Source organism: Ursus arctos, unplaced genomic scaffold (assembly GCF_023065955.2).
Source record: "Ursus arctos isolate Adak ecotype North America unplaced genomic scaffold, UrsArc2.0 scaffold_19, whole genome shotgun sequence".
Taxonomy (NCBI): domain Eukaryota; kingdom Metazoa; phylum Chordata; class Mammalia; order Carnivora; family Ursidae; genus Ursus; species Ursus arctos.
Window position 1 is genome coordinate 33143285 of NW_026622863.1, and position 10303 is coordinate 33153587.

At 47.4% G+C, this 10303-nt stretch overlaps 1 protein-coding gene across 1 annotated transcript in view; it reads right to left on the reverse strand.

Annotated features, from left to right (window-relative positions):
* CDYL2 (chromodomain Y like 2) overlaps window positions 1–9418 on the reverse strand; it is a 166830-nt gene extending 157412 nt beyond the window's left edge. Inside the window, exon 1 of the mRNA XM_048223626.2 lies at window positions 9134–9418. Coding sequence (XP_048079583.1) covers window positions 9134–9157 — 24 coding nt within the window. The 5' untranslated portion in view covers window positions 9158–9418. The remainder of the gene's footprint in view (window positions 1–9133) is intronic.
* Between the last annotated feature and the right edge of the window lie 885 nt (window positions 9419–10303).

Here is a 10303-nt window from a genome sequence, read left to right on the forward strand (position 1 = left end):
GACGCAGGGAGGTGAGGGCCCGGTTCCCTGCCCTCAATGTGGGACATTTCTGTAGGGCTATCCCAGATCCAGAGCCTTCCACAACACCAGGTGAGACCTCAGTTGTGACCTCACTGCAGGTCAGCTTGCCCCTCTGTCCCATCTTGCCTTCCTCACTTCCTTACACGTGTTTCTCCTGAGAGACTTCTTCAGGAAACCCTCTAGATGGAATTCTCCATTTCAGAGTCTGGGTCCAGGCAGCTCAACCTAAAATGGATGGTGTGTATCAAACTAGGCCAAGCTGCTGAGGCTAGAGCAGAGCCAAGAGGCAGAAGCAGCTGTGAACCACAGTTTTGTGTGTGTCGGTGTGAAAGGGGCTCTGTCACATGCCAGATTCAGAGAATGGCCACTCTCAATCCAGTCATCACTCATCGTGAGGGACAATGCCTTGAATGTTTCAATTTGCTTTAAGGGATTTTTGTTATCTAATAAATCTACACAAGATCTGGTGGAAGGCAAAAATGGAATCTTGAATGTCAAGGACAATCTGAAGGAACCATCTTAAGAGTAAAACCCTACGGGAAGCAGGAAAGGAAGCTCACTCAAGAGAAGGGCAAGGTGGTCTAAGAGCATGGGTTTCAAACATTTTCAATCATTCATCCGACAGTATTTATTGAAAAGCTACCATGTGCCCAGTAAAGGGCCACGAGTTGGGAATGCCTAATACAGACTAATACAGACATGGTCCTGCCCTCATAGAGTTTAGAGTCTTGCAGAAAATGCTGGAACTCCTCAGCTATGGAACCCTTTTCCCAATCAAAAATGGTTCCAGGAAACCTAACACATAAAATCAGATGCATGCAATAATTTCTTAGTCTAGATATCTTTTGTAAGTTTAATTTATGCCACTTTCTTATCACTGAACTAACTCATGAGAACAATAATGCCTATTTTGATTAATAACGAAATTTTTCAGTGAGGTCCAAGACTGTTAGCTGTCCTCCTGTTACAGCCTCAACAATTTATTTCTGCATTTGGTTTGCTTGTAAATAAGAAAACAATCTTTGATTTGCTAAGAAAAGTAGTTGTAAGTGGTATCAGGTTTGGTTTGCTTTATTTTTATGATTTATGATTTATGATCTCAGGGCATTCTGCATTCTAACGGGTCCTGAAGTCTGAAAGAAGAAACAAAGGAAATGTTTGTTTTGTGGTTGACCCTCTAAACATAACAATCACTCATATTACTTCTCTCAAATTAAAAAGTCAGGGTAGAATGACCTAGAACTCTCAATAAACCCCAACACTCTCTTTTACACAATAAAAGGAGGAAAGCATTAGATGGTCAGTTATTATCACACAATGATTATTACACCATGTCTAGAACATTCACCAACCACCACCATTTGAACACTGAGTGGGTGTTAACTGAGTGGGGTCCACTGTGCTGTAAAGCATATTTGCTTGTATAATTATACGTGAGGAGATATAAACAGGCGCGAATTTTTTTAAGAACATTGCAGACCTACAATGTTGCTAAAACAGTGTGTTTACCAGAGGTTCAAATATATGTCCAGAGATGGCAGGAAAAGCTGTATTCTGAGGTGTACTCACAAAAAATAGTTGACTTGGCTGTTCTTTCAATGTACTGAACACTCCAACGTGTTAAAAGTGTGGTATACAACCATATGTGGGCGTTAGGCCTTTATCACATTCTGAACAACAGTTTAAAAAACATTTGTGGCTGCAGCTCCAGCACCTGGCATGGTTCTAGGCACACCACTGACACATAATAAATACTTAATTGATGGATTATTAAACAAATGACTATTTTTAAGTAAAATTCATATCCAGAATTCATATAAGCTCCATGGCTTGTTAGTGAGGCCCATTGAAACATAATTTGTAAAACGCTGGACTAGAAGACAAGGAAATGAAAATCAGAGTGGAAAATTCCCTGGTCAAGAAACTGACGATAGTGTGGTGGCCCCTTGGTCGGGGAATTCCTGGCATGGCAGTGTGTGCCCTGCTCAGGAATAACCCCCGTGGGCCAGAACACCAAGGCCCGGCAGGGTTCCTGAAGCTCTTCACACATGCAGACAAACAAGATGATGACACTCCCTACTAAGTGAGGTTTATTTGAAGAAGTAACAGGCACAATCAGAAGGAGAGATTTCAAAAACAGAAGTGATCTCCCTGTACAGAAGAGGCCATCCAGGTGCAAAAAACCTAAAGGACACATCTAGGAGCACGCTGTTACCAAGTGGCAGAGTGTGGGCCAGAAACCTGGCAGTATCGATCAGGACTCAGTCAAGGAAGCAGAACCACTAGGATATATACATGAAGAGATAGACTGCAAGGAATTGGCTTATGTGTTTGAGGGGGAGGGGTGCTGGCTAGGCCAGTCGGAAGTTCACAGTGCAGGTCATTAGGGAGGGCAAGCTGGAACTCTTCCCAACTGCAGCTGCTATTCACAGGTGGAATTTTTTCTTCTTCAGGTAAGCCTCAGTTCTGACTGAATCAGGCCCACCAAGATTATTGAGAATAATCTCCCTTAAATTCAACTGATTATGGACTTTAATCACATCTACAAAATAGCCTCACAGAAAGACCTACATTAGTGTTTGACAGAATAATTGGGGACTGGAGCCAGCTAGATTGACACCTAAAACACTATCATGTCCATTTACCTATAACACCATGGTGATCTGTCCACCATTCCTCTCCTCTCAGAAAAATGCTGGTACGACAAACCCTCAGTGAAGAACTTTATCTCCTGGTCCTCAATTTAGCAAGATCTTTAGAAAGGTTCTGTATCTCTACATTATATATGTTCTACTTTTTTCTCCAGCTAAAATTACTGAAGATGCCAGACCCCACGGTCTCAGGTCAGCAGAAGAGGGGTTTGTAGGGTTTTTGGAAAATCCCTTCTCCTATGAATGCAAGTCCCATAACCCACCGTCTACATGACAACTGTTATCCAAGTCATCCACGTGCAGAACCAGGGAAATGGAGATGGCTGATCCATTCTGCCACTTTGCCCCTGGATATCACATTCACTCTCTCTACACAATCATGCCCAAGATTCTTAAAAGTGTTGCCCACACACCCTCTTGCTCCTCATCGTACCGCAGTCAGACCCTCCCTCACCCACCAACACACCCTATGGAACAGATGCTCCCTAAGGTTACCAATGACTTCCTGGTATTAAATCCAAAGGACACTGTAGACCATGCCTTCTTTCTTGAAATACAGTTTCCCACTGTCTTCCATAACAGCAAAGCCTCTTGTTTTTCCTTCTACCTCTCTTGCTATTCCTTGTAAATCTGATATCACTTCCTTCTCTTCTTCCATGGTTTTCTCCAGTATTCCATCACTGGACCCTCCTCATGTTTACATATTGTCCTTCGGCTTTAATTGTGATCTGTCCACTAATGATTCCCAATCTCCTGAGCCAGGTGCTCCTTCTGAGCTTTAGGTTCTCATGACCACTGCTGTGGACCTCTATACCCAACGTTCCACAAACACTCTGAACTCACTGTCCTTTCCACCACCCTACTGCTTTCAATTAATGCTTCTTCCTGGGCTCTCTATCTCCATGACTGGCTCCACTACCCACCTAATGGACCAAAACAAAAAAACCAAACAGTTACCCCTCAACTCCTGCCTTTCTCTCAATTTGAAGGGATGAGGGATCGGTACAGCTCATTTCCTTACACTCCTCAGTGGCCACCACCTCTCCTAAGAAGCCTTCCACTTCTCCAAGGCTGGATTCCCCCCATCATCCCAGAGAACCCCATCTTCCCCCGTATTAACTTTTCCCATTGCACTGTAAAGTGCGTATTTCCTTAACTATATCTCCACTAGACTATGGACTTACGGAAAACACAATCTCATCATTTCCCTAGTGCCTGGCATATATTTGGTGTTCTAGTAACATACAATGAACAAATCAAAGATGATGCTATGAATTCAGCCATATCTATACCTCTCTTCACCATCCAAGAGATGCAGAAAGACCTATAACTCTGGAATCTAAATGTGTGTCTCTAATACTTAAGATCTTTGATAATTACCATGCCTAAACCATACCTTAGCAATTGGTCAGATTGCAAGAAGCCGTATAAACTCCTTTCAAGGACAGTTTAACCCCCTGAAGAAATGATCTTACACAATGAAGAATGACTTGACATAAAAGTCTACCTGAAAATAAGCTGATATCTACCCACAGGGAATAATTTAAAATAACTTTCAAAAGATGGGAGAATCATAGTTCCATTTGATATTCACCAGGTGCCTACTATGTGCCAAGGGATCAATTCAACTCAACCAATATATTCTCTTTGAAGATATCTGATTCTTCAAATACTGGTACAGAGAAGTTACATCACTGACCGTTTATTCAGCTACTACACATTTGACAGGAATTACCTCAGGTTTGACTGGTGAATAGGGAAATGATGTCAGTGTAACAAGTAAGTTGCATTGATTCTTATGTAATTTTTCCTAGCTTGTTAATATTCTGAAGCAATCCTAGCAACGCACCCTCACAAAGGAACAGAAAGATTTAATGATGCAAGTAGACCTTGGAACAAAGCTGAAAATGCACTCCAGTGCCTTCTTTTAACACGAGTGGTGGCGGATTATGGCTTCAAGAACCACTATGCTTTCTACTAGGTTAACCAGCCCTGGCAAAGCTGCAAGTTGCAGATAAAGAAGCTATGAAACCATTTCTCCCAGTAAAGATGAATAAAGAGGCCTATGCCCTGGGCCAGAGGTAATTTTGATGAAAATAGTATCTATTAGAAACAAATGCCACCTGTGATCTACAGAGAGGAGGCATGAACCCAATCTGAAGGCTGTGAAGGATGGACTGACCTGTTAAGGGCAAACACTAGCCAGGTGGAGATTTAACCAAGCTATGTTTTTATTAGATTCATTTTTGGTTTCGTTTCTGGTTACAAAATTCCATAAGTTTTCAACAATCTGCCTCAATCCCATTTTTCTCAGAAACCCATATTTTCCCATATTTTTAGTGTGTGATTTTGCAGAATACAAGGGCAGAAATGCCCATGTTCATCATTGCAGCAGAGTTAATTTTTAATGAAAGTAAATTTCTTTCAACAAAACTAAAATTATCCTATTATTATTGTTATTTATCTTATTGGGAATGAAAGGCAGGCAGTATTTTCATACACACACATACAAACATACACATAATCACACACATATATCTATTAGATATGGATGCATATGCTTACCAACCCCCCCCCAAAAAGAAATATGGCACATTTCATCCTTTTAAGAAAGAACTCTGGGGTGTATAAATAAACTGTTGACAAACACGCAAGGAACTATCCCTGTCAAGTCCATCTTGGCTACTACTGACTTTGTCTACACATATACAGCATTCTCTGACCAATTTTGCCAAAGAAGAAGAGACAGACCTCCTCCACAATTGTCAGCTAATCACAAGGGAGGGGGTGTTAAACACCACCCAACAGCCACATGGAAAGCCACATGGTTGAAGCTTAGTTGCGTTCAATCCTAATGAGTAACGGTCTGGCTCTCTGGAAAGGGACTCAGCCACACCTCCTTCCAGAGAGAACTGAGAGCCACCCATACACATGGTGTTACCACCACTGAGTGATCACAAGCTGGGGAGAAAAAGAGAACAGAAGATAACACTCAATACAAGGATAACAAAGGTCAGCCAAGGTACTTTATATACACTTAATTCAGTCTTCTGTTCACTGATTCTGTCAACAAGTATTTGAATGTGCAAGAAGCTAGGGACACAGAGAGGGAATAGACAAGAGAACTGGGCTCCTTATTCCCTGATTATGTCTTTCTGATACCCAAACATCTTAGTAAACGATTGATTATATTCTTGGGGCTGTAAACTCTAATGTTTGCTGGAGCCAGGTAAGTAACGTAAGAATGGGCACATGGTAATAGGGAGCACTGGGACAAGGACAAACTAGAGATCACATGTACCATCTAGAGATACTCAAATCCATTTTTCTTATCTACAATGGAGGCAAACCAAAATACATAGATAGCCCACCCTGCTCACAGACTGCCACTTTATGACCCTTATGTCTAGGAGAATGTAGACCAGAGCATCTGGATAAGAATTTCATTTTGTATCCGGATACCAGATTCTAAGACAATCACCCAATATTTAAGATCACCTTTCTATAGGTGATGACTATAATACACCAGAAGATGATGAGAAGAACTCTTCTATAGGGGAAACAAAGCAGAAGTACCTATCAAGATCCAAAATTTTGGAAAGGGAGCTTGATTCTGTATTTCCTCATTATGATTGAAGAGTGCCATTACATAAAGTTTTTATTTTCTGACATTTTTTAAATCAGTACCTATTTCTTAAAAACAAAAAAAAAAGCTATCTGAGGAAGGTTTACTCTTTACAATTTAATTATCTAAAGCACCAAAGAGAATACGAAGCATCTCTATAATCCAAATCTTGTCTTCACTAAAAAGGGTCAAGGATAATGTCAGTAGACACACAGGTAAAATGTATCAATTACAAATATAATCGTTCTTAGCCCACTCAACGTATGGTTTCTTGGTTAGAGGTTATAAGAAGCCATCTTATATATACTTGAATATTTAATTAATATAATACCATAATTAAGAATAAGATCAGTTTTCTTCTTTTTTGTCTTTTCAAGGTCAATATACTAGATATTCCAAGATCTTTCCTTAAATCGATATCCTTTTTTTACACACACAACAATTTTACAGTTAGAAATATATATATACTAATGTACAGTTCTCAGCACTTAATTGTTTTTAAAGCTAAATTCGGACAACAAATTAAATTCTCCGGTATATGTTATATAATGTAGACACAGGCCATAAAAATGTTAACATTGGTTACATTCTCATAATGCAAGTTAGCCTTTTTAGTAATGATGATGCAAATAATCAGCTATGGGAAAACTATTTTACATCTAGTACAATTACCTACTATCACAGAAGTAATTATTATTATTGTCCTGTTTATCAAACTCCAGTAGAAACTCTTGAGGTGCTAAGATAGTTCCAAGGCCAGTGTGAAAATTCCCCTTAACAGATTATGATTACCATTGTTAAGGAGGGTAGTTTCAGGTGAACATTAAACAAGAAATTATCCCCAGAAGGTTCTTAAGTTCCAAACTTCAAATGGGGAAATATTGACAGCTCCTGATACAGCCTCTTAATGCCTTCACAATACACCTAGGCAAATGTGAGCAGTTCTAGGGTGACTCAGAATCAATGGGTAGAAAAATCCACAATTCTCAGGAAATGAGCTTTGCCCCCGAAGAGTATCTACTCTTTACCAATGTCCTAATGGTGCTGGCTATACTTGGAAAAGCTCAATCAGACCTCCCATTTTACTGTGCTTCAACTTTTGGTTTCAGACATTGCTCCGCCATCTTGAAACAGACCTAAGTGCTTGCATGACACATTGGCCATGATCTGTCAAAGTTCTTCACCAGATTTCTACCAAACTTCACCTTCCTTATTAGCATAAGAATGAGGAAGGCAGTAGGGTTAAGAAGAGGTCAATTTGCAGCATTCTTTCAAGGAGTGCTAAGATCACCCACGTGTCCCATCTGAGCCCACTGGTTAGTAGTGGTCCATGACTGGGCCTTACCAAGTCCAGCATCATCCAAAAAAACCCAGTCACACAGGAAGCCAAGATGCTAACTTGCTTGTTCTCCATTCTTCTCACACAACAGCCAGCAAATCTACCATCTGAAAAGCTTCAGCCGCCCAGAGGGCCCACAGGAAAAAGCTCATTGTAGGTGAATCACCCCTACAGTCTCTTGCGGGTGAATCAACCCTGCAGCTTCTTACCCATTAGGTTAATTCCACCCTTTCGGGGTGCTCATCTCAATTTAGTCAAGAGCCTTGAGAACCAGGGCTAGTGTTCACGGCCTTATTTATTTAGGGAGTGCGGGTCCAGGCCGAGCGCTGACGCTGATTTCTTGGAGGATCAGTGGGCCTTCTGGTTGAAGATGGCTGGTCTCTTAGCTTCCTTACTCTGACCCTTATCTTGGGGCCAACACCGTTTTGGAGGCATTCTCCCCAGGGAGTGGGGCTTGTTTCTCATTTTGTCCACTTGTCAGGAACCCAAAAGCTGTAACAGTTGTGTCCAGAGCTAGCTACTACCCAGCTCCCAGAGGCCACAGCTATTCCTCCATTGTTTCACAGATGCCAGACTAACATCTTCCTTGACCACTTTTAAGACGCTTTCAAAGTCTCCAAGGCTGGCCACGACCTGAGTGGACCTGGGTGGACCTGGGCACAGGTATCCACTGAGGGTGACGCAGAGTGTCGGGAGCAGGGCTCACATCCCAGGTCCTCCAGCAACATGTTACCACCCACCTCCGACTTCCATGTTCTCCTCCCTTCCACACAGGGCCCTCTGCAGCGCCCCCTCTCGCCCCCAGCAAGCACGACACCCGCAAGGACCGCCCCCACGCCCCGGCCTGGAGGGCTTCCGAGCCGGTGGCGGGGGCAGCAGGTGGGGGGAGGGAGGAGGCGGCCCAGTGGCCCTGGGGACCGGTTTGGCGGGTGTCCCCCGAACCCCAACCCGGTCGCCCCCTCGCAGTCTCCCCCCACTCCCCTGGACCCCGCCTCGCCGGGGCTGGGCTCCGCTCCCACGCCCGCCCCCCACCTCTCCCGCGCCCCCGGCCCAGCCCGGGCCGCGCACCCCCCCGCCCCGCACCCCCGCCGGCCGCCGCGCGGCCCCCAGCATTCCCGGCACGTCCGGCGCCGACTTTTACCTGTACTTTCTGCACTCGAGGCGGCTCGTCGGGCGAGAAACACCTCCCCGGGACCGCTACCTCCCCCGCCCCGGCTCCGCCCGGCTTCCTCCTTCCCCTCCAAGGCCGCAAAGTAGATGGAGTAAGAGAGTGTGTGTGCGAGAGAAAGAGAAAGAGGGAGCGGGCGCGGGCGCCGCGGGAGGGCGGGCGGGAGGCGCGCCTGGCCCCCGCCGCCCTCCGGCCGCCGCCGCCGCCGCCGCCGCCGCGGGCTCGGCAACTCCGGCTCGCGCCCGGCCCCGGCCCCGGCCCGGTCCCCGCCGCCCGCCGCCTGCCGCCGCCCGCGGGCTGGGGCCGGCCGCGCCCCCGCGTCCCCGTACCTCGTAAAGGTCCCCAGAAGCCATGCCAGGCTGCGGAACTTGGCTCGCCGGGTGTGCGCGTCTGCTCGCTCGCGCCCTCCGTGCGTGTGCGCGAGGGGGCCAGTGTGCGCGTGTGTGTGCGCGCGTGTGTGTGTGAGTGTGTGTGTGGTGTGTTGAGTAAACTGTGTTTTTGCAGAATGACAGGCTTGGGGGCTGCCTATGCGCAGAATCAGAGCGGGCGGCGGCGGGGCTGGCGTAACCGGCAGCGGCGGCGGCGGCGGCGGCGGCACGAGCGCGGGCAGCAGCGACGGCCGCGCAGCGCGCCCGGGAGGCACCGACGCGGCCCGAGCGCCGCGGCCCCCGCGACCCGGCGACCCGGCGGTGGTGGCTGCAGCGGGCAACGGCTCGCCCCGGCGCCGCCTGCAGGAAGCCGCCCCGCGCCCGCCGCCGGCCCGGACGCTGCTGCCACTGGGCGAGTCCCCGCCTCCCGGGAGCCCGGCCCGGCCCCCGGGGAGGGGGGGCGGGGGCGGCTGCCCGGCCGCGCCCCGGGGGACCGGTCCCGGAGCCGTGGAGCGCTCGGGCCCGCCCCGCCGCCCCGGGCCGGCTCCGGAGGCGGTGGCGGGGCCCCCCGGGGGTGGCGGGCAAGGTGCCCGCCGGGCGCACCCGGCCTCGGGCAGCGAAGGGGCGGCCGGGGAGGCAGGTAGAACGCTGCGGTGGCAGGTCTCAGGGAAGGGGCCCCAGCTGGGCTCAGCCGGCCAGGGGCCTCACCTCTTCCCACTCCCACCCTTACCCAGCCCAGGGAGGGAGTGGGCGCTGTACTAAGAGACCTGGCCCCTCGGGGCTGCGCAGCCCATCTTGGCTGCATAGCCCCTCCCTCCAGTCTGGTTTGTAAGACGTGGAGGCCCCGGGGAGAAGGAAAGACATGGCCCGTACGGAGGCCCCAACACGGCACCTCAAACCCTGGAAAGTCTTTAGAGCCAGGTGTAGCCTCCTATCAACAGCCGTCCCCTGTCCCACATTCATTCACTCATCACTACAAAAACATTTTCCAAAGCCTACCCAACTACACGGTGTCCCTAGACAGGCACAACTGGGACCCTGCCACGAGGGGCTTTTAATCCAAGAGGAAAGACTAGCCACAGGCGTGGGAACAGGATTCAATCCTCCAACAAAAAAGGAGTTCCTACTGTG